At 45.9% G+C, this 23,671-nt stretch overlaps 7 protein-coding genes across 7 annotated transcripts; 5 read left to right on the top strand and 2 right to left on the bottom strand.

Annotated features, from left to right (window-relative positions):
* Nucleotides 1-444: 444 nt before the first annotated feature.
* On the bottom strand, nucleotides 445-2,661 carry TRIVIDRAFT_195395 (uncharacterized protein; the record flags this gene model as incomplete). Its single annotated transcript, XM_014095182.1, has 5 exons — nucleotides 445-485; nucleotides 700-1,227; nucleotides 1,288-2,361; nucleotides 2,416-2,508; nucleotides 2,604-2,661. The coding sequence occupies 5 exons, from the start codon at nucleotides 2,659-2,661 to the stop codon at nucleotides 445-447; spliced, it is 1,794 nt and encodes a 597-aa protein (XP_013950657.1).
* Nucleotides 2,662-3,459: 798 nt separating this feature from the next.
* Nucleotides 3,460-5,044, top strand: TRIVIDRAFT_41135 (uncharacterized protein; the record flags this gene model as incomplete). Its single annotated transcript, XM_014095181.1, has 2 exons — nucleotides 3,460-4,793; nucleotides 4,849-5,044. The coding sequence occupies 2 exons, from the start codon at nucleotides 3,460-3,462 to the stop codon at nucleotides 5,042-5,044; spliced, it is 1,530 nt and encodes a 509-aa protein (XP_013950656.1).
* Nucleotides 5,045-5,819: 775 nt separating this feature from the next.
* Nucleotides 5,820-9,409, top strand: TRIVIDRAFT_227314 (glycoside hydrolase family 38 protein; the record flags this gene model as incomplete). Its single annotated transcript, XM_014095180.1, has 6 exons — nucleotides 5,820-5,888; nucleotides 5,958-6,031; nucleotides 6,091-6,139; nucleotides 6,192-6,663; nucleotides 6,728-7,980; nucleotides 8,042-9,409. 6 exons carry the CDS (start codon nucleotides 5,820-5,822, stop codon nucleotides 9,407-9,409), a joined length of 3,285 nt encoding a protein of 1,094 aa, XP_013950655.1.
* Nucleotides 9,410-9,574: 165 nt separating this feature from the next.
* On the bottom strand, nucleotides 9,575-11,664 carry TRIVIDRAFT_65782 (uncharacterized protein; the record flags this gene model as incomplete). Its single annotated transcript, XM_014095179.1, has 4 exons — nucleotides 9,575-10,367; nucleotides 10,422-10,798; nucleotides 10,866-11,418; nucleotides 11,477-11,664. The coding sequence occupies 4 exons, from the start codon at nucleotides 11,662-11,664 to the stop codon at nucleotides 9,575-9,577; spliced, it is 1,911 nt and encodes a 636-aa protein (XP_013950654.1).
* Nucleotides 11,665-14,663: 2,999 nt separating this feature from the next.
* TRIVIDRAFT_25970 (uncharacterized protein) lies at nucleotides 14,664-15,242 on the top strand (the record flags this gene model as incomplete). Its single annotated transcript, XM_014095178.1, has 1 exon — nucleotides 14,664-15,242. A coding segment is annotated over one exon (579 nt), but the record flags the coding sequence as incomplete, so codon positions are not given.
* A 3,308-nt stretch (nucleotides 15,243-18,550) lies between these two features.
* On the top strand, nucleotides 18,551-19,594 carry TRIVIDRAFT_128645 (uncharacterized protein; the record flags this gene model as incomplete). Its single annotated transcript, XM_014095177.1, has 2 exons — nucleotides 18,551-19,051; nucleotides 19,145-19,594. Coding segments are annotated over 2 exons (951 nt in total), but the record flags the coding sequence as incomplete, so codon positions are not given.
* A 2,044-nt stretch (nucleotides 19,595-21,638) lies between these two features.
* Nucleotides 21,639-23,648, top strand: TRIVIDRAFT_227311 (uncharacterized protein; the record flags this gene model as incomplete). Its single annotated transcript, XM_014095176.1, has 3 exons — nucleotides 21,639-21,792; nucleotides 21,852-23,370; nucleotides 23,438-23,648. 3 exons carry the CDS (start codon nucleotides 21,639-21,641, stop codon nucleotides 23,646-23,648), a joined length of 1,884 nt encoding a protein of 627 aa, XP_013950651.1.
* Nucleotides 23,649-23,671: the final 23 nt, after the last annotated feature.

Below are 23,671 nucleotides of genomic sequence, written 5' to 3'. Positions count from 1 at the left end.
GTCCGTTAGCTACTTCGAGGTTCGACTGGATAGTGAACTTAGCTTCCTAGACAATAATTTGAATTGGATATTCATAAATTCATTTTAATTAACAATTACACTACATTTTACTTGACGTTTGGCTTTTGCTAGTAGCATATTACTTGTATTCGAACCATATGGGCTCACGTTTTTTTATGCTCTTAGTATTGCAACAATCCAACAAACTCCACTGTTGAATACCAATATTGAACAAGGTACTCGTTAAGCTAGGTTGGAAGGTGATTGCATCCCGAAAGTCTATCTATACATAATATTTCTCCCTCCATTTTGTGGGTAATTGTCAAGGGCAGAAGGCCGCTCGGGGTGGCCACCTGAACCTGGAAGGCCTTATATGGAACCCGGCCGAACAGACGCAGGAAGAGTCTTAGCTCCTTAGAAATGAATACAGTCACTGTATGCCCTCTACTTCCTCGTTGCTACTTCGTTGCTCTCGTTCACGTTTACTATATACATGTATTATGGACCTCTTCACCTCCTCTGTGCCTCCCCGTACGCCTCTGACAGTAATGGCAAAGTTTCATGTCCTGTGAAATTACCTCAGTATCGAAAATAACTAAGGTACATATTTACATCAACCACCCCTGGTAACCTGACCCCTCCTCGTCTCTTCGCCAGGTTTAATGTGCATCCAACCCTTCATTTGCTCCAAGTGATTACCCCCAATGAGATCGTTCCGATCAAAGCCATAGTCTTGGCCAATCTTCAGAATCTCTTCATGCGGGATCCATACGACGCCGGTCTTCTGCACGTAATCGTCCCAGAGACGCAGCATTTCTTCTTTCTTTTCTGGCTCCTTTTCTGAAAGATCTTCCATCTCACCAGGATCACGGTAAATGTTGTATAACTGCCAGCCGTTGCCGCCTTTGGCTGACTCAATGTTGACCATTTTCCACTCTCCCTTTCGGATTGCACCACGACCGAAAAGTTCCCAGCCCATGTATGTGTCAGTTCCTGAATGAATGCCATCTGTAGACTCTGACTTGGAATTGCTGGAAGTCATAAAATCCAACCAGGACTTGCCACGCATAGCGGCCACCTTCCTGCCCCTAAACATTCCATCTTTCTCAGCAGGATGTTCTATGCCTGCCATTTGCAGGAAAGTGGGACAAAGATCCATCACAGTCGAGAAGGACCTGATGATGGCACCATTTTGAAGGTGCTTTGCAAACTTTGGGTAGTGTATCACTGAAATGCGGTTAGAGGGAATGCTTGATAGTTGCAAATGGTGGAAGGGTGGTTGCTTACCGAAAGGAACACGAATACCTCCTTCAGTAGAGAAGGCTTTGTACAGGCGGCTGGGTGCTGTACTTGCTTGAGCCCATCTCGAACCGTACCATACGTAGCTGTTGGCGTGTCCGACATTCTCGAAGGAGTTATCATAGTACTTGCGAATCGTTGCAACGACATCTGGCCCCATTGTTGGCTGAGCTTCGATATCGGCTCCTTCTGCCCCGTTGTCACTCTGAAAGATAATGACTGTGTTATCAAACTCGCCGCTCTGCTTCAGATACTGAATCATTCTCCCGACATTTTGATCAATGTTATCCACCATGCCGGCAAAGCACTGCATCGCCCGAGCACTGAGCTTGCGCTCCATTGGAGTCATCTCATCCCATTCGCGATTGGTGGGTCCTGCAACGACATCATGTGGTGTGATATTTTCACTGATAATGCCAAGTTTCTTCATTCTCTTTAATCTCTTTTCGCGAAGGGCTTCAGGGCCGTCATCGTATACGCCCTCGTATTTGTCGCGATCAGCATCGCTACATTGCAGCGGCCAGTGCGGTGCGAGGAATGGAAGATATGCAAAGAATGGCTTCTCGCTATTATCAGCGGATCGGTCTTTTAACCAATCAATGAGGTTGTCAGTGTAGGAGTCAGAAGAGTAAAACCCTTTCGGGTCATTAGTGAGGTTCGGCTCCACGTTGTATTTCCTGCCGTCCATCGTATATAGTTGCGGGCTGACGCGAGTGAAGAATGGGGTCTGGTGTTTTTCCTCTAGTAGCGGCTCCCAACCATAGTGATTGCTCTGCCCTCCAAGGAGGGTGAATGCTCTGTCAAAACCTCGTGCCGCAGCGTTACTCTCGGGCGTATATCCAAGATGCCACTTGCCGGAGATAAGCGTATGGTAGCCGTTGTCTTGGAGGATCTCGGACAACGCAGCCACATCATGGTTGAGAAACCCTTCATACCCCTTGACGTTGAATTTTGACGAGACTTTTCCCTTATTCTCGCTCATCATTCCCACGCCAGCGATGTGATTGTCCGTTCCGCTCAGAAGCATCGATCGCGTAGGGCTGCAGGCCGCCGCGGCGTAGTCTTCGGAAGTGTTAGTCAGATCTTCACCTTACCCCCAGCTAGAACTGAACTTACAATCTGTAAACCGGGCTCCATCACGCGCGAGTGTGTCTAAATGAGGGGTATGGATCTCACTCCCAAAACATCCTATATCGCTATATCCCAGGTCTTGATATGGGTCAGCCCAATTCGTGGAAGAAGATTTTTATTTTCGAAGGTAGGCGGGAGTTGAGGGCCTGGGGAAGGGAGATCTCGTCACATACCATCGGCCAAGATGACCAGGAAATTCGGTCGAGTGTCTTTCTTATTTGCGATTGGCATTTTGAACTTAGAGGCAACTTTGATATGGCCTCTTCAAGATACTTTTCATCCCAAGCCCCCACAAGATCGTGGCGGATCTTTCTACATATATGTTCATTCGAACGCTCGCCGTCAATTTTACAGGTCTCTCCCCAAGCATTTGCTCCCCCAATTACCCCATATATCAGCACCATTGTGTAGACGATAATCTGATCCAGGGGTTGCCGTCCCTAGTTGAATTCCCCGGTCTCCCCGAGGACCCGCAATCCGATTACACTTCGTGCGAGACTTTACCCCGTAGTTATCTCAGTCATGCATGGCTTCGGACCATTCACAGCATTTTTACCGGGTACTGAACGCACCGAAAGCGGAAGTACATGCATATTTTTCTCATCTTGCTCCCCCAATTCACGACTATGCGGGGAAATAGCTCATCTTCGCCGGAGGCATTGAAATTTGCCCCTCTATGACGATGGAACTTATCAAGACCCTCTATTGGCTATTGTGTATCTATATTTTCCCAGAGCAGGGGTAGTGGTAGGCCCTGTTGAATCAGCAAATGCTGCCACCTCAAGGGTCGTGTAATTTACTCCCGGGGCAAATGCTGATACTTGGAATGAATGTTGAATACACTTGGTTCCAATCTTTTAGACGGCCAGTTTGCTTAGGCTTTATTTTTTGCGACAGGCGCACTCTATCAATCATACATATCCGTATATTTTGAGAGTTTTTTATCTAGTTTTGTCGTTACCAGCTGCTTAGCCCAACTAGTCTTTGCCTTCCCCATCATCTCAGCTGGCAACAAAGCCGACCAGCAAGATGGCAGCAACCCAACCAAACATTATCTTTATTATGGCGGATGATCATGCAGCAAAGGCTATCAGCTGTTACGGGGCCGGAATAAACGAAACACCAAACCTTGATCGAATCGCCAATGAAGGCATGAGGTTCAACCATTGTTACGTTACGAATTCCATCTGTACACCAAGTCGGGCGGCCATCATCACCGGAACTCACAATCATGTCAATGGGGTGTTAACCCTTAACTACAAAATCAACAATGTTCTTCCAATGGTGCAAAAACATCTGAAGCACGCTGGCTATCAAACTGCAATGATTGGTAAATGGCATCTGGGCGAAGGACCCGCACATGAGCCTCGCGGGTTTGACTTTTGGGATGTCCTCCCTGGCCAAGGCCTCTACTTTGACCCGATCTTCATAGGACCCAATGGCCGACACATGGAGAGAGGATACGTCACCGATATCATCACGGACAAGACACTCGATTTCATTCGTAACCGAGATACGACAAAGCCATTCTTTGTCATGTGCCACCACAAAGCCCCTCATCGGTCTTGGGAGAATCATCCTAAGCATAACTCGCTCTACCAGGAGGACATTAAGGTCCCAGAGAGTTTCAACGACGATTATAAGAATCGAGCAAAAGCTGCAGCTGCGGCAAAGATGCGAGTCACCGAGGATTTGAGATATAATGACCTTGGACTTTGTCAACCCGAAGGCGGATCTGAAGTTGGCGAGTTGGATGAGCCAAACTTTCCGCAAAGACCGGATCGCAAGATTCCATTCCCCGAAGATGTGTCGTCAATGGTCTTGATTGACAAACTGACGGGCGAGAATTTTCGATTCAAAACTCAGGATGAATTGCGCCACTTCAAGTATCAGCGATATATGAAGCGATACTGTCGCACCGTTCACTCTGTTGACGAGAATGTCGGTCGAATCCTAGAATACGTTGATAGTCTTGGTAAGGAGGTGGCAGATAATACGATGATTATCTATACATCCGATCAGGGTTTCTTCCTCGGAGATCACGGATGGTTTGATAAGCGCTTTATCTACGAAGAGTCGTTCCAGATGCCGCTGCTTATCAAATATCCCAAGGAAATCAAGCCTGGCTCTATTTGCAACGACATCGTATCAAATGTCGATTTCGCGCCTCTTTGGTTGGACCTTGCAAACTATCCGATACCTTCATACATGCAAGGCTTCTCGTTTAGGAAGCTTCTCCAGGGAGAAACACCAGAGAACTGGCAAAAGGTAGCATACCATCGGTATTGGATGCACAACGACTCACCACATGAATGCCGGGCGCATTATGGTGTCCGAAATCAGCGCTATAAAATTATCTACTGGTAAGGGCATTCAGAAATATCGGCCGTAATTTCCTATCTGACTCATTGATCACAGGTATAACAAGGACTTCAAGTTGGCCGGCACAAGGCCTGGTGGAGAGCCGCCCGAGTGGGAGCTGTTTGATTGTGAGAAAGATCCACTAGAGCTTCTCAACCAGTATCACAATCCTGAATTTGCGGACGTTGTGAAAGAGATGACTAGGCTACTGGAAGAAAAGATGGGAGAGATTGGTGATGTGTGGGATCACTAAACCTCTGCATGCGGACAAGATTGATATTTATGCTTGCTATGATAAGAACCCAACTCATCACCCATAAGAGCAACGAGACATTAACTTTAAAGAATAATACAATATGTCTATCAATACTGTGGAGATCGCATATGTAATTCCTTGCGTCGACTGCTACAGCTTGGTTAAGGCGTCATGCCCCGCGGCGGGGAGGAAGCGGCGTAAGTTCAATACAACGTTTTCCGACGCTGATCCATCGTGAAGCCACCATTGAAGTCTTGCAATTTTCCGACCCCTCAGAAGATGCACCAGCGCCAGGAAGTCGGCACCGAGGCCCGAAGAAGGGAAGATGGGGAGTTAACGACAGGACGAACGAATTTGCCAAAGCATTTCCTTACTACAAGGCCTAATGAAAAACAAGCAGCGCGCGCATTCGTTGAACAGGGATAAACCCCTCTAACCAAACTCGACCCTTCCTTGCGAATGCTGGTGTGAAAGCTAAGAATGTGGAAACGCCTCTTCTGGGATCGTGGCGTTTTCACTAGAGTGGTCGGGGGGTCCGGGGAGCATTGAAGGGAACAGAGCGAGACCCGAGTCCTCCACTAGAATCCACATTGACCTCTAATGACCAATTTGCAGGCCTGTTCGATATGATTGTTAAATTGCAAGATTACTGAAACGTGAGAAAGAATTGATATGAGATGATTATGTGATTATAAACAAGGCACCTGGGTTGCACACAGGATACATGCATTCACACACAAACTCAACTTGCCAAGTTTGGATCGAAAACGCCATGGATTCTCAAATGCACAGTCGCCAGGGGTGTTGTTCGCAGCCTGTTGTGAAACCTGTTGGCAAGAAGGTCGGTCACTAATAGTTTTCGCAAATGGCATCTCACTATCGTAAGCTTATAAGCTCATTATAGTAATAGATTCAATCAATCCAACAAAAGCGACTTGCACACTTCACGGATACGAAACAGTACAAGGAACAAAGCATATTTCCGTAAGCCTCATACCGATTGGCGTTCTCTGGGGCTGAGCAAACGCTGATGATACCCACAGAAAACTTGCTCATGCAACAGTCTCTGGAGGTGACAATGTTCGACTCTGGGTAGGTTACATTGAATCTTGCTCTGGAAGTATTTTGTTGATTTTTTTTTCAGGTGTACTCTCCAACCGCACCGTCGCGCCCTACGTTCGTGGAGGTTAAATCTCAGGTGTTCAAACCCACGGAAGTAGGCGTTTCTTTCGGACCCAGTTGGTCTACACATTGGTTTCGGGTGGAAATCGTTGTGCCACAATGTATGACGAACTATTCTCATCTCGAGTTGCATTGGAACTCTAATAGCGAGGCTATGGTTTGGACGGAAGATGGCGAACCTGTGCAAGGCTTGACAGGGGGCAGTGAACGTGGAGGTGAGAGACAGGAATGGATCTTCCCTCAACAGTGGAAGGATGGGAAAAGACATACCTTTTTCATCGAAATGGCATGCAACACCATGTTTGGAAATGCTGAAATGCACGACATTATACAGCCTCCTCCCACGGACAAGTACTTCAAACTTGAAAAGGCAGACATTGTAGCCGTCAATGTCGATGCAAGGCAGCTATTATTTGACTTTTACGTCATAAGGGGTATGTAGTCCCCTTGATATGAAAACTCGTACCATCGCGAGCTACTAATATTTGATGATAACAGATGCGGCACTATATCTGCCTCAAGACTCGTGGCAATCGCATCGTGCTCAGCGGGCATGCGACGATATCCTAGATACTTTCTCTGCTGGCGACGGCAGCTCGGGTGCTATTTCAAAGTGCAGAGAAATTGCTCGAAGCTATCTTGGTGACAGAATTAACACAGAAGAGGTTTTTAAGACAGATCAGACGGCAATAGTCTCGGCTATTGGCCACTGCCATATCGACACATGTTGGCTTTGGCCTTGGGATGAAACGAAGAGGAAAGTCGCTCGTTCGTGGATTAGTCAATGCAATCTTATGGACCTATATCCTGAGTACCGGTTCTGCTGCTCCCAAGCACAGCAGTACAAATGGCTGGAGACTTTGTATCCAACAATCTACAAGCGGGTCAAGGAAAAGGTCGCCAAGGGAACCTTCCAGCCAATTGGTGGAAGTTGGGTTGAGCATGATACAAACCTCCCTAGTGGTGAATCTCTAGTCCGTCAATTTCTATACGGACAGCGATACTTTCAAAGTCGATTTGGTCGCAGGCATACTACATTCTGGCTACCTGACACTTTTGGTTATTCGGGTCAGCTTCCCCAGATTTGTCGCCTAGCGGGAATGACGAGGTTCTTCACGCAGAAGCTTAGTTGGAACAACATCAACAACTTTCCACATACCACCTTCAACTGGGTGGCACTGGATGGTCGGAGCAAAGTGCTTTGTCATATGACACCTGCAGAGAAATACAATGCGGAAGCGACGTTGCAAGACCTCGTACGCTGCGAAACGAGACACAAATCAATGGACCAGGATAACACCTCGCTATTAGTTTATGGAAAGGGCGACGGAGGAGGCGGTCCAACAATCGCGCACTTGGAAAGCTTGAGGCGATGCCGTGGCATGAGTGATCAAGTAGGTCGCCTGCCTCGCGTTCAACAGGGTAACTCTGTGGACGACTTCTTCTCTCAGCTGGAGCAAACAGAAAAGGATGCCAATAATCCTTTTGTTACTTGGTTCGGTGAACTGTACTTTGAATATCATCGGGGCACTTATACTACCCAGGCTAAGACCAAGTTGAACAACCGACGGGCTGAGATCTTCCTACATGATCTGGAATATTTGGCCACGCTTGCCAGTATACAAAAGGATTCAACTTATAGGTACCCAAAGAACGAGATTGACGAGATGTGGGAGAAGGTTCTGCTTTGTCAATTCCATGACTGCCTTCCAGGGAGCTCGATTGAGATGTGCTACGATGATACGGATAAAGTGAGTTATTGCACTCCCACTGTTTCATATTTCTAGTTGAACTGAAGACTAACGATACTAGCTCTACGATGAGGTATTCTCCGTAGGAAATACAGCACTTACGAATGTTGCAACCGCGCTTCAGCTAAACTTGCAACCAACAGATTCTGCCAACCTTGTGGGAGTAAACACGCTCGATTGGGACAGGGTCGGTCTAATGCCATTGCCAGCAGCAGCTCGTTTCGAGGGTAACCAGAAGTTTGGTTTCTACCGATGTGGACCCGGGATATCACCACTTCAGCCCCTGTCAGGCGTTTCCTTCGAGGCAGCGACCATATCTGAAACCAGCAAGGGTGTCTGGATCTTGTCAAACAGCCAGTATCGTGTCACGGTGACTCAGGGCACCATCGTCTCGCTATATGACATCCGCAGAGACCGTGAAATAATCCCTGATGGTGCAAGAGCCAATCAGCTCGTTGTGTTTGGTGATATGCCCCTTTATCATCAAGCCTGGGATGTGGAGACATATCATCTCTCTCAAGGTCGCGAACTGGAAGGAGGGGTTTCGTATCTAGCTGAAAGTGGACCTCAGAGAGTTTCAGTGACAACAGTCACAAAGATATCTGGGAGCAGCTCCATCAAGACTACTATATCCCTCAATGCTGTTATTGATCCCCAAGAGGAAAGTCATATTGAATGCTCTGCAGACGTCGACTGGCATGAGAACATGAAGTTCCTCAAGGTCCAGTTCCCGGTGGATATTTACAACACAAAGGCATCATATGAGACTCAATTCGGCATTGTGGAACGGCCAACACATTACAACACCTCCTGGGATATGGCCAAGTTCGAGGTGTGCTGTCACAAATGGGCCGACTTATCGGAAGCAGGATACGGTGTGAGCATTCTCAACGACTCCAAATATGGCTTCGCTACGAGTGGAAACATGATGCGATTGAGCCTGCTCCGTTCACCAAAGGCCCCCGATGCCAACGCTGATATGGGTCGTCATCATATTAAATGGGGCATTTTCCCTCACGAAGGACCTGTTGGTTGGCAAACAGTGAAGAAGGGCTTTGAGTTCAACATCCCGGTCCGTATTGCCTCGCGCCCTAACGGGATCTGCTCGCCGGAGTTGTCAGCGAGCCCCGTCAAATTGAGAGACGGCCTAGGACTTGTGCTGGACACCATCAAGAGAGCAGAAGATGATACAGATGTGAGTTGTGGCAATTTGCCTACAAGGGAGGGCAAAAGCATCGTATGCCGAGTATATGATGCCATTGGTGGGAAGAACAGGGCTCTCTTAGAGACCAGGCACGCCAAGATTCAGAAGGCGTGGAAATGCAATATCTTGGAAGACGACTTGGAGGAGCTGCCCATTAAGAATGGTGGCGTAGAGATAGAGCTGCAAAGATTCGAACTAGCTACCTATAGACTACTTTTAGATTAGCTGCTAGACGTTTGAATTACTGGACATGGTGCCTCTATGCTGAAGTCTGTCGCAAAGCAAGGGTAGAATTTAGAGGTGGACATTAGTATTGAATACATATTAATTATGCGCACGGATAACATATACAATACATGAGCCGTCATAGACCTGCCTCCCCAGATAAGTCTACTCATGATCTTTGGTGACGTGTTTCAGGAGTGTTTCCAGCACTGGCCGCGCCTGATCAATGTATGCTGCGCGCGCTGTGCGAGCAGCAAGTACCCGGAGCGACAACGAAACCAAGGCTCGCCAATTGTGTACATATAAAGGAGGTCCACGGAGTTGCGCAGCCAGAATCAATAGCGTTGCGGTGGAGATGGCCCGATAGCTAAACCAGGTCGCCTCGTAATGATGTGGTCTTGTAAGTCGCTTGATCGTGAGAGCACAGTACTGGAGGCATTTCTGTGCTAATGGCAATACACGATCAAAGTATGGGTCCGTGTCGGGCTTGTGAAGAGCGTAATAGAGTAAAGGTCGGTAAGAAATCTGGCGCCATTGTAGTTGTCTGCATTCCAAGATAAAAGCTAGGTCTTCGGGAGCACCATCGTCAGCATCAAATTCCAATGTTTTGGGCAATATTGTTCTCCATTGGTCAAGTTCATGCTCCTGGAGAACGGCCTGGGCCATCACATGCTCTACATTCTCCAGCCAAACATGTTCTCCCGGCTCGTAGAGTAAGTCATTAATAGAATCAGCCTTTTTCCTCAGCGCTATGCACGCGAGATAATAGTACCAGCTATGTTCTTCTTGTTGTTGTATGACGCTTGATGGCAGTATCTGCCAATTTGGGTTTGTGTTGGATGAATTCTCATTCACACTGCCGTGGAATGAGGTCCAGGAAGGGAGACTTGGAAACTCCCGAGGAAAGTGTAAGCTGGTAATACCTGCTGGTGGAAGGCCGAGCTCTTCTCGAAGGTCTCTGTGATACTTTCAGCAAACGACATGACCTATGCCTTGTACAAGGCAAACGTACCGCTCAGTTCTACAACAGGAGAAATACAGTCGTTCTAAAACATGGAACTCTGTGTCAAGACTGTCATCTCTCACGTTCCGATGAGAAAGTATAAATTGCAAACGACTGCAAGCCTGACTATAATGAACCCAGGCATTGGTGGGTCTCAACCGACACATCTCATATAGTCCAGCCAGAAAGAAGCACTGAACCGATGTGAGCGTGACGTCTAGGAGACCAAGGCGCTTCTTGGCCGCAAGGTAGAACGCATCGCCAGGTGTGCAGTTCATTTCCGAGGCGTCGTAGAATATCTGATTGTAGGAATCTGGGGAAGGGTTTGAGTATTCAAACGACTCCCCGACTTGCTTCACGGTATTGGCAAGGGCACATGCCAGCATCTATTGGAATTTAGCAATTGGAGTACAGTCCAAGTTGATTTCCAAGGAGAAGTCAGGTTCATCTCACTACAACGCAGGAGTCTTCACCCCAATCAAACCCACCGTCTATTATCATCTTGACCTGTAAGTTGAATCTTAAGACGTCGAATATCGGATTCTTTACGTGCGCCACAGTCAGATACCTCTGGCAGAGGTTTTGAATATGAGCCTTGTCTATTGGCGATAATGGTGTTGTCAGTTCCTCCGCCAGACATTTAGCATTCCCCGTTCTAAACCCAGCCGGGGGCTCATCCCTCTGACTATGTGGGCTATTGTTTGTCGTCGATGGACTAGATGGCTGTCTAGGCGAGATGATGCCTTGTGAAATTATGTTCTGAATGATTGGCCACTTGGTTGTAGCTTCAAATGAGATCCCGGCTGCTTTGACAGCATGTGCGGGCCGTCCCAGATTAGACGCTCCTGAGAAAGTGGCGTTTTGCGCTGTGTCTAGAGGAGGCGAGGATGAATGAAGCGATTTACAGCTAGAAACAGTCGAATCTTCATATGCTGGTCGTCGAGAAAGCTCTAAAAGATGAGCAACATGGTTGACGCGATTCATGACATCTGTCAACGTTGGCTCCCTGCTCATAAATTAGGTTACACCAGAGTCACTTATAGCAAAGGTAGTCGATCCCTTACTGTGGAATCTGCTGTCCATCCAGCTCCCCATATACACATTGAACGTGATTCTCCACGCAAACACCACATGAAGGCCGGCGGTTGTCGCATTTTGTTTTCTTCGAGCGACACCGACGACAAGCCGTATGGCCTCGCTTGAAACGCTTGGGGCGACGTACTTGGGCCACCTCTTCCTCCCAGAAGTCCATTGGGATTATTTGGAGCAGGGAAAAGCACGATAATTGAGGCGGGAAACAGGGCAATAATCGTATGGCGACCGCAATCGTCTGAGGCGTTTGTGAAAACGAACTATTCATTCCTCAATTTTCTTTCAACTTGAGAACATGGAACCTACTAAGTCGGTCGTGGTATAGCTAAGTATGCATGATTGTGTGATTGAGTGTGCCGATGATGAAATTGGCTTACCACAGTGAGTTAAGGGTGCGGGGAACTTCTCTTAGGGAATCCCCATTTAGATATAGAGGACTCATTGATGGCCTGCAGCTATCCTCATGGTTGACTTTCTGGTGTGAAGGCAATGGTTGCAGGTGCCGGGCGTTGGATAACTACATGTATGAATATCCTGAAGATGATACTGTTGGAAGGGGCAGGAACCATGAAGTACCGGTAGAAGGATAATATAGAGGAAGACTACATGTATGTAATACTATACATGTAAGTAAAAGCCCTCTGCCCGACCTCTCTAGTAAGGATGAAGCGCTATCAATAATATATTGAAGCCCGGGATATAGCGCTATAATATAGGGGATGTTGCACTATAATACAGTGTCTATAGCGATGTAGTATAGGGAATTAAAAGTCAATACTACGATAATATACCCTAAGGATATAGTGCTATAGTATAGTAAATATAGCGCTATAGTATAGTCGATATAGTGCTATAGTATAGTGTATATAGCGCTATAATATAGGGATAGAGGGCTATGGATGTTTTTTTTTTTAAACTACAGGTACCTGATTTTTCGAGATCGGCAATTTAAATCGCTTAGCCACACGACCTGGCTTTGTTAGCGGCTCAATACTCAGAGATAGCTTTGTACGCAATAGACGGTTCCTTAAAACAAAGGCTATATCCTATTTTATGAAGTTATGCTAATACATACGGTCATAGGTAGTGGAAAATTCGGGGTCCCGTCAAGCTCTTCTCTTAAGTTGGATGTCTTCCGTTTTTTACATCTCAAGACTCCAAATTCGGAGTCACATGCTTCCGTTTTTGGAAGTCAATAAACCTCGCGGTAAGATATTTACTAACTTCAAGCATGCTCGAGGAAATCAATTACATATACAATATCGCCTGCAAATTACATATCATCAATACCTATAAGGACGTAAGAATTAACAGCTAAATGTAACAAACTGCCACACACCAAGTGCTATAAGCCAGCTAACTAATTATAAAAGATTTAATGCAGTTCCCTTCATAGAAGATGGCAGATTGGGGCAGATAAAATTTCTCATTAATAAGTATATGTATATATACATCGAATTCAAGCTTGTACATATCCTCCCAACCCTTCAAGAATTTTAGCCACTATCGCATAACCGCTCCGTATTGCCATAATAATCTCTATGTCCCTATTCTCATCCACAAGGTGCGGATTCGCTCCAGCCTCCAGGCCATTACGAAGACGGACATCACGAATAGCTGGTAAGAGTTCTTCCAGTGCCAATAGAACATCACAATCACCAATTAGCCTCATTTTTGCAAACTCCATCGACCCATCAGAGCGTTAGACAAGGAGATATCTGTGTTTAAGATGCTTGGTAAAAGCTACGCGATGGCAGCCAGTGTGGTGACAGTAGCCAAGGAGTTAGCATCTCAGACAGATCTGCTCAGTAGTGGATTGCAGGACGGGATGTCACCTAACTATAGCACTATTGAAGTGGAGGTTAGCAGCAGCTTTGAATCTATGAAGGGCGCGCCGGCGTATGGGATGCTGCCGGAACAGACCCATCCCAGTAAGAAGGATCGGAATTTTTGGTCCAGTTTATGAACTGGGCTTTGACAGTGGAATCGTTCAATAGTTTTGAGTAACTCTCTACTGATATGAGTCAGGGGCTGCATCACCCTGATGCCTAGCTGCTGGGCTAATACATAAACTAGACATGGTAAAGTCGGTACATGTAATTATCATGCTGTTCCAAGGAAGGCTGTAGATAGAACCTGAAGCCAGTATGTATAACAGTAAGCTGAGAGTTAAAAGTTGAAATGAGAAATGAATTGGAATACTATTACAAGTCTTTCACTCTATTTTGTCTGTTCTTCTCTCTCCAAGGTCTAACTTATCGCAATCAACGATGACAGAAGTAGGAACCATGGATGCCTCTCCAAAATACTCATCACTCTTTGGTGTTTCAAAATAGGACATTTTAGCAGGATTTAATGCTTCAAGGAAGACTGAAATATATATGTTGTTTATTATAAGGAGCTGCAGATTCCTGATGTTGTTTAGATAGGCCGAGAAAATCACTAGATACTAAACTGCTCCCTTGAGGTGAGTTTCGTGTTATTTCTCACAAAACGTCGGTCTCATCAATGAGGATAACAACAGGATAACAACATCGTATTCTTCTCTAAACGACATATTAAGCCTCCAACAATAAGAGTGAATTCAAGTATAAGGTAGGAAAGGCGTTCACATCGCGTGTGGCGGGGCTATGGTTTAGGCTACGTCATTGGTAGTTTGAAACGTGTTGTTGGTTCTTCATATTAACAGGGTAAGACTGACTTCTAGGCTATACCCCGCATGAGACATTTTCTATGACGGACATTCAGGACGATATAGAGCCTGGAGACTTTTTTGGAACATCATCACGATGTGGTTTCAGGCTGTAAACACGAAGAATGTGTGCCTCTTTCTAGGTGGGCCATTGGCCTTCTGGTTCACGTGGAGAGTCATAGTTATTTATGAGAAATTAAAGCAGCTTGAGGATCCGTATCGGGCTTTCCTTGCTCGTCAGCAGCCAAATAGTGGGATATGCAAACGCCCGAAACACCCATGGCCGTGGTCATTGATATGTGATTGGATTTTGTACATCGTACAGTGGCCTAAGATAATTGCTTTGAGGAGTATGTCGACCCCGATTGTTCTAACATGATTACCCTCACAACCTATACTAAAGATCTCATAAAGGAAGATTCCTCAACAAGCATAGTAAACTCCTCTATGCTAGCTTACGTGAAGGGCAAATTCGTGTTCTAAAACTGTCCCCTGGGAAGCCATGGAGCTCAATCGAATGCAGTCTTCATGCAATAGAAATGGATTCAGCTTTACAGCCACGCATGCCGTACACTGCTCTATCGTACACTTGGGGTCTAGAGACACCTACAGCCCCGATACTTTGCAATGGGAGTATACTAGAAGTAACGCTAAACTTGCACGAAGCGCTCCTTTATCTGCGGTATATGGGCGTGGAAACCATCTGGATTGATGCGATATGCATAAACCAGAGTTCAAACATAGAAAAAGAAGAACAGGTCAAGCGAATGACGCAAATCTACAAGCAAGCAAACTCTCTTGTAGTTTGGATAGGAGGTCCAACAGGGGCAAGCAAGAATGGAATGCTCCTTTTGGACTATCTGCGGCTGCGTTGGCCTTACCTTGACTACATGGGCACCGAGTCTATCGCTCTAGAAGTCTTATCGAGAATACCACAAGGCCACGCCGACTATGTGGGAGACATACTCTTCCGGCCATGGTTTCGACGAGCATGGATAATTCAAGAGCTTATCTGCTGCAAAACTCGGGCATCCGTCCTTTGTGGCACAGTATGTCGTTCATGGGAAGATTTTGTAGGGGGACTCAGAGTATTTGCTGAAGGAGGTCTTTTGACAGAAGTGAAAGACTCAAAAGGCCATCTGAACGTTGTTTTGCGCCAATTAGAGTTGCTTCGAACCATCCAACCAGGCGCTCTTGACCTTCTCAATTTGGCGTTCCTGGCAAGATCTGCAGAAGCAGGTAATGCTCGAGATAAGGTGTATGCATTACTAGGACTAGCCAAGGACGCTGAAAGGTTATGTTACCCAGAAGGCAACATAGTGCACCATTTCCAAGTCAGTTATGCCAAGTCGATTTGCGATGTTTACATCTCTGCCGCAAAAGCCATGATAACGTCTGGCGGCTTATATGATGTTTTAGCAGAGGCATGTGGCTTAGAGCCATCAAAAGATATCCTCCCCACATGGGTACCCAACTGGAGCATTCAGGAGCGTTCTTGGGATGCGATTGATATGACATCACGAAGCATTAATATCCACGGCCCATCTCGCCCTAAACTTCCTGGGTATCACTTGCTGTCGAATTTGAGGACCCCAAGCACCTTTTCCGCTTCAACTCCAGACACTAACGCAATATTCAGATCTCCAAATTTGCTGATAGTGAATGGCATGATATATGGTCAAATACAACAACTGGGCTCTCGATACTCAGGCTATTCCTCCAAGGCTCCAGTGGCGAAAGTAGTCGAATGGCTGCAGTCCTGTGAGAAGCTAGCATCAGGGTGTTCAGGTAATGTCAGCACGTCAAGCAAACAAGATGTGCTCTGGCGAACTCTTATTGCGGACCAAGCCGGCGGTCAACAGCCTGCCCCAGCTGAATATCGTGACCACTATCATGCATTCCGCCAATCCCTTGAAGGCCTTCTTCAGATAGATCTGGATGGCAAACATGATCCAGATCTCATCCTTGATGTGCGGAGTAAATTTTTGCTCTTTAGTAAAGAATTAGGCGATCGTTGCCGAGGACGGAAGCTAGGCATCGTGCAGGGAGGTATGCTATGTCTTGTTCCAAGTACAGCATTAGTAGGGGATCTTATTACCATACTTGACGGCTGTCGAGTTCCAATCGTACTTCGCCAATTCGGGATGTCGTTTCGGGTGGTTGGGGACTGCTATGTTCATGGAATTATGTATGGAGAAGCCATAAACAGCGGTGGTATAATAGCGTCGCCTTCAAGGAAAGGGCAATCCCGAGTGCATATGGCGTACCAGAAATTCACCATCAAGTAGCAAATATATGGTATATAGTTATGCTATGTCATTTATATGAGGTTAGCTTTTCTCATTTCGATGGGCGGTCGGATAATTGAAAATTAATAAATGCCGTCCATCCCGCGTTTCCATTATGTATTCTTTCGAGAAGTGGGGAGCTACATTTGAGAATGTGAATCAGTGAATTCGACTATAATGAGTTCACAGTCCATTGGGCCTCACGCAGTTTGTGTAAGAGGGCTTTAAATTGCACTAGACATATCTAACACGAGATAACATGACGAGCTGACATTGCCAAGTCCTGACACAGTTGGGCAACACTTACAATCTGGCATTTGCTCCATATGAAATTACGACCTATTTAGGTTTCATGGTTATAACTGGTTCAAGAAGTAAACCAGTACATACGACCATAGGTAGTGGGGAATTCGGGGTCCCGTGAAGCTCATCTCTTGAGTTTGATATCTTCTATTTCTTGCTTCCCGAGACTCCAAATTTGGAGTTGCAAGATTCCGGTTTTGGAGGGCAATGAACCACGCACTAAGCAATTTATCGCTGTCAACATGTCATCTGACCTAACACAGAAAACGGCGCTTACACTGACCGTTTCAAAATTCAGGGTCCCGTCAAGCCCTTGTCTTAAGTGTGGTGTGCAGGGCTGTTGGACAGCTGTCGTAACTGAGTGTGAGGATGCTTCTTGATGCTACCTGTACTCTTGGGATTTTATCGGTATCTTTGTGTCTCACAACGAACGCAAGTGTACTTTCTTTGCTGTATTCGGTCCCGTCTTTCTAATTCCTTTATCTCAAGGTGATCTCATTGTAGTTCATACTGCCAATCAGTGTATACGGATGTATTACACAACAAGTGTTCGTGCTTCCAATGGTGCGCCTTCACCGATGACTGTGACAAGACCGCAACCAGGCTGTAACCGAGCTAGCCAAGCGATGAAAATATTGAGGTTGAGGCCATGAAATCAGGCTGTGTCAAGCGAGGACAGCGCATTCCACATATGCATCAGCTGATGTCAAAACATAAGGCCTTCAAGAAGCTAGGGACCCTGATTAATATTTCCTGTATGGATGCTGAAGTTAAAGTGCTATATGCATTAATGCTACACTTGTAAGCCTGCTGACTCGCCTTGGGCAGCCATGATAAAGCTGGGTGCTACATGTTAAGGCCTTTTATATCATTATGTTATAGACGAGGCGTTGAGACACTTCCTTCCACCCGCCATTTCTTTTCCCCTTCAAATAACAGTAAATTTGTATGGGAGGAATCTGCGTCAGGCCTCTCCTATCCTTACAGCCCGATTATCGTCTTAGGTGGGGTGGGGTTCGTTAGAACCAAGGTTTACTGTACATAAACGATGAGACAGGGCATTTAGGCAGCAATCTTTCGACATAGCCCCAAAATATTGAGCGATATAATTGTAACGTATAGCTTGACTTACACAAGTGTCTACTTTCCCACGACGAAAGCAATCTCTAATACCTTTCTTTTTTATTATCCGAGATATCTTATGTCTTCTACTGTTGAAAGAAAGGAAAATGATGATAAAGATGAGGCTAAGCTGTCTGACGTTTCCCTCGGACGATGTACTAAATGTCAGAATCTTTGTCTGGGTGATATTACCGCCGAAGGCTACATGCTCTATTCGGACATTGCGAGTCTTTTAGGTAATATGAACGCCAATGGCGCTACTTCGTGCGATTTATGTTCTATTATACTGTCGTCACTAAGATCAGATATGCATAAGCTTCAGTCTATGAGTTGCTGCAGTGTCACCTTGTACAGATATCCACCATATCATCAATTATTGGAAATGATATACGTGGTTGTGGCAGAAGAGAAAAGGCGCTCCGATTTCATGTGGTGTCCTGAGGGAGATGGACGTTGGTATCTTGGCCCACCGGACGAGAAGCCTTGGCTGGTCCGTGGCTATATCACCGTACACGCTGATTTTGATCCTGGTATGTAGTATGACTATCTTTAGTAAATATGTGTTGAGCTTAACGTGTATAGATTTATTCTCGAGCTCTGCATGCGCCATCGGGTGGAGGAGAGCGGAGTCATATTCCGGATCGAATCGCTGCTTTGATCTGGTCTCCGAATGGCTGTCAGACTGCCTAACGAATCATCATGGGAGGTGTCCCGTTAACGAAAACTCTCCTTTACCCAGGAGAGTAGTGGATGTTGGGCCACCGGATGGATCTCAGCAGCCTCTACTGGTCACAACAACCGAGGGTCAGACCGGAAAGTATATCGCTCTCAGTTACTGCTGGGGTAAAAGACCATTCTTTACATTAAGAAGTTCGAATATGGAACAGTTAAAACAAAGCATTCCGCTAAAAAATCTGCCGCAAACTATCTATGACGCCATCACGTTAGCAAAACGATTGGGTGTTCGTTATATATGGGTAGACTCTCTGTGCATCATACAGGGCCAAGATTACAAGGCGATTAGAGATTGGGAACGAGAAGGGCAGCGTATGGACAAAGTCTTCCAAGGGGCTTTTTTCACGGTCAAAGCCGCGGGGGCATCTGATGCATACCAGGGGCTTTTTCATCATCGAACCCCCCCAGTAGGTCCTTGTTGCACATTTCCCGTCGACCGAGATCAATCTAGACTGGTATATCTTGGCCAAAATGCCAATATTACGTTGCCGATAAATGAGCCGTTAGACCAGCGTGGATGGGCTTTTCAGGAAGCGCTACTTTCCCTACGATGCGTCTCATTTGGGAGCGAAGAGCTCTCTTGGAAGTGTCAAAGTTCCAGCAGAAGAGAATGTGCCTCGGACAGTATAGCATTCCAAAAAACATCGATTAAAATGGAAGAGCCAGGTCAACTGCGTTACAACTGGAATGATATTGTGGAAGAGTATAGCCTAAGGAGCTTTACTTTTGTCTCTGATAAACTGCCTGCAATAGCAGGACTTGCGCGGCTTGGTAGTACTCCTCAAGATGAGTACTATTTTGGTGCATTTAAAAATAGCATAATACCGTCGCTCCTATGGCGTCATCTTGGCCGGATTGAAAATGGAAAGCATGATCATGTGAAGCAGGTTAATATGCGACGACGAGCGCCTTCGTGGTCTTGGGCTTCTGTGGATGGAAGTGTTAATTTTCTAACCGGCTATAAGTATGATTCTATCAACATCAAGGAATTTCGAATGGACGGTTCTATTTATCTTGAAGGGCTTATTAAAAAGGTTGATACGATGCGCTTGCAAATTTCTGCAAATTATTACGGCGGATACGACAACTATTTACCATGGGCAAAGATTCCTCTTGGCGCAAAAACATACTTAGATGGCCTTGCCGCTATCCCATCTTCTCATCATAAAATCACCCGGGGAATCACACCAGAACTATTGGACGTGAGGTTTCTATATCTTGGGACTCACTGCGGTCTCATTTTGATAAAGGATACAAATAATTTGCCAATCAGAATGATAAATGGCACAAAAACCTCGTGGAGTAGAAGGGGGAAAACTTTGGCATTAGCATCAATGGCGACGGGAGGCAGATTGAGAGAGCGACTCCGCCAAATTTGCGATACCTATGGCGCGGATAAGGATAACATAGACGAAAAAAGAGAGGTGGAGAACGAGGAAGAGGAAAGCGACGAGTTTGGGTTTCATCTTCATCAACACTCTTTTTTGCGTATAGGAGCATTTGAAGGAGTTGAACAGGGGAGAGACTGTAGCCGTGCAAAACTGTTGCTCAGGTAGCTTACATGTACTAACGATTGTGAAAGAGGAGGGCTACCCCCAATAGAAAGGCAGCAGTCTAAGTTGATTACTTCATTTTTTTTTAAGAAATTGCGTCTATGTCTAACCCTAAGGGCTATATTTGTGTTTGAGACTGTCGAAATTCCCGAATGTTTCCTTTCCCATGTCAAGACGCATGAATTCACGTGGTTTATATAAGGCTCAAGTATAGAAATCTATCGTTTTTTTGAGATGCTAGGCGCCACTAAATAGCCCTCTTTCTAGTGATCTGGTACAATCATCAATGAATCCAGAGCCATAACTTTTTCTACGTCAGCATTTGACTGTGATGGTGCATTCGCTGGTCCTTTAGTCAAAGTTGGGGAGAAGTAGCCTGAAACAGCCTTATTTTAGCTTTGCCTTATTTTGGAAAATTTCTCCAATATCACATATAATAGCAAAGGATAGTTGCAAGGACCGAGTTGTTTTGATTCAGATGCTGCTGCGAAGGGCCGAACCCGAGAGCAACTTGGGCCTTGAAACTGACGGCGATGCTGCTCGTCTGAGTCTAGCCAAGCGGCGTTTAGAAGGTGGGTGGGATAGAGTTGGTTAGCACGACGATTTGGCCTTTAGTGCAAGGAATAAAACGGTACAACGCCCGCTAAAAATGAAGCGGCTATAGACAAGTAGATAGATACCTAGACTGCTAGTTTAATTTGCTTAAAAACCGCATTCTTATCACTCCAAATTTGGAACCCTAAGACTCCAAAAGAGGCAGAACCTGAAGGTTAATAAAGATCTTGGCGGGGCGATTTCTTCCCTAATGAACTCTGACACTATCCTTCGCGTCTTTGGCCGGCTCGATCCCTAACTAAGAAGATGAGGCCTTACTTACGTACGTAATGCGACTTCAACAAGGAGGATTCCCCGCGACTAAATCTCAGATTGTGGCTGCTGCTAATGATCTTCGCTAGCGGCGACGCTGTTGATGAAGGAGCGGACTTTGTCAGGCACACATCGTAATAGCAAGAGAAGATATCCGCAGTTGGCGATACCCCTCTATATACTCAGCAGGTCTACCGATATTTGGCTATATCTATCTTTCAAGTTTCTCCTCTAGACTTCTCTACAGAGTTATTATAGAAATGGGTTTATTACATACGACCGTAGGTAGTGGAGAATTCGGGGTCCCGTCAAGCTCTTTCCTTAAGTGAAATGTCTTCCATTTTTGGCATCCCAAGACTCCAAATCTGGAGTCACATCGTTCTGTTTTTGGCGGTTAGCCAACGAAGGATCACGCAGGTACCCTCTTTTAAGTCTTATTGGCTACCGTATTACAAGGCATTGATGGGTTGTCACCAGCACACCCCGCATCTCGACATATAAATGTCCCGCTACCTGTCAGCCTAATTACAGGTAGGTATGTATCTTGAGACTTCCTTGAGTGCCTTTACACACCATGTCGGACGAGCTACATTATCACAATGCCTACACTCTTTGCCAACTGCCCTCTGAAAGCTGGACGAGAGTACTAGTTCTCGACCCTGGAGAATTTGCAGACCCTATAACCTGCACTGTTCAACTCTATAATACAGACCAGCATGATTCAGGTGGTGAGCCGATATTCCCCACAATACAACTTGTCCTTTCCTCTGATCTTTTCGATGTGTAGAACCGTATGAAGCAATCTCCTATGTTTGGGGTGATCCAACCATAACATGTTCGATCCACGTCAATGGCGTTATCATGCGCATTACCCGCAATCTGTTCACAGCCCTTCAGCAATTGCGTTCTAAAGACACACCCAAGCGTTTATGGACAGATGCTGTGTGCATCAATCAGTCTGACATTCTTGAGAAGGGTCAACAGGTCAACAGAATGGGGATCATCTATTCTAATGCAGCGCGTGTTATTGTCTGGTTAGGCCCAGACGAAGAAGCGATAGCTGAGCCTGCCATTTCTGTCATCAAAAAGTTCAACCGCCTGGTCGAGAAACAAGCAACGCCTCAACAATTCTCTTCATGGTGGGGTCCCCTCCGAGATCCAGACGGGACTATTTCGCAGGAGCACATGAAGCATGTTGAGAGGATGTTCAAGCTACCTTGGTTCACTAGAGTGTGGGTGGTCCAGGAAGTTGGCGTGGCCAAAGAAGTTTCACTTGCCTGGGGCTCCGCAAAGACGGAATTCGTTGAAATAATCCAGTTCGTCTGCGCATGGAGCACCACAAGTCGCAGAGACCAATTTCGTGACGTGAAGATTACGTCCAATTATTTTGCATCGCTATTTGACTATATCTGGGCCTCATATATTCCTAGGGCTGTCAAGACATTTGACGAGGCATGGTTCAAGAACTCGCCATTATTGCAGTACGAGGCGCAAATGATGAGAGAGAGACGGACTCTAGAGTTTGAAGACATTATATTTCGCTGCAGATATATACAGAGGGCAACCGATGTCAGAGACTTTGTCTACTCTTCTCTTGCACATCCGACTGCAAGGACGATAGATGGATATCCCATCATCGACGCCGACTATACGATAAGCGAGGCTGAATTGCGACTACGACTCTTTTCCATCATCAGTCAACGATCTCTTCGCTTCCTTGGGCTAGTGTGGCATACACATAAAGAAGAGTTGACATCCGGTCTGTCATGGTGCCCCAGGTTTGATAGCACGCTGTACGAAAATATGCTTGGGAGATATGACGCCTCTAGGAATTTATCCATCTTCCAGGATAGTTCTGCTCCGCAGATAGAGAAAAGCAAGTTAAAGATCAGTGCGCTTCTCATCGACGAAGCTCACCTCTGTGGAGAAGTCGCCGGACCCGTTGAAAAGGCATTCGATGACAGTATATACGATGATCTTAAACCCGTACTGCATAAAATCATAGAAGACTATTGGTCACTGGCTAATGAGTCGAATTCTCGATGCCCTAGCGCCTACGAAGATAGACTGATGGCATTTGCAAGCACACTTATTGCAGCAATCGAGAAAGAACACCACAGAGTCATTGCCAAACAATTTGAGCAATACTGTAGAGATCATTGTCCTTCGATAAGTGAGGACTTCCCAGATAATTGGGTTGACAAATGGGGATTGAGTCAGCCAGGTGACCCGTTTTTCCCATTTCGTGATCGATGTGCAAGTAACATCCAGAGTAAGAAATTTTTCACGACTGCGAGAGGTTACTAGTACGTTTTCTCCTTTTTAGTATGTGTCAAACGTGGTAAAAACGATTCTAACAAGTGTGTTCATCAGTGGTACGGGATCGCCTCTAGTCCAACCAGGCGATTTGATATGCATTATCCCAACGGCTCAAACACCTTTCATTATTCGGCGCTTGGAGGGCGAGCAATCAGCATATCACGTTGTTTGCTCTTGTTACATCTACGGAATGATGTTTGGAGAAGCCGTGAAGAAATGGGGTGAGGATTTGACTTCAATGCGGAAGGACATTATTCTAGTGTAAAAAAGCAACTACACTCTCTAGGA

This window comes from Trichoderma virens, assembly GCF_000170995.1.
Source record: "Trichoderma virens Gv29-8 chromosome Unknown TRIVIscaffold_90, whole genome shotgun sequence".
NCBI classification, from domain to species: Eukaryota; Fungi; Ascomycota; class Sordariomycetes; order Hypocreales; family Hypocreaceae; genus Trichoderma; species Trichoderma virens.
This window is presented reverse-complemented; position numbering and strand designations above follow the sequence as displayed.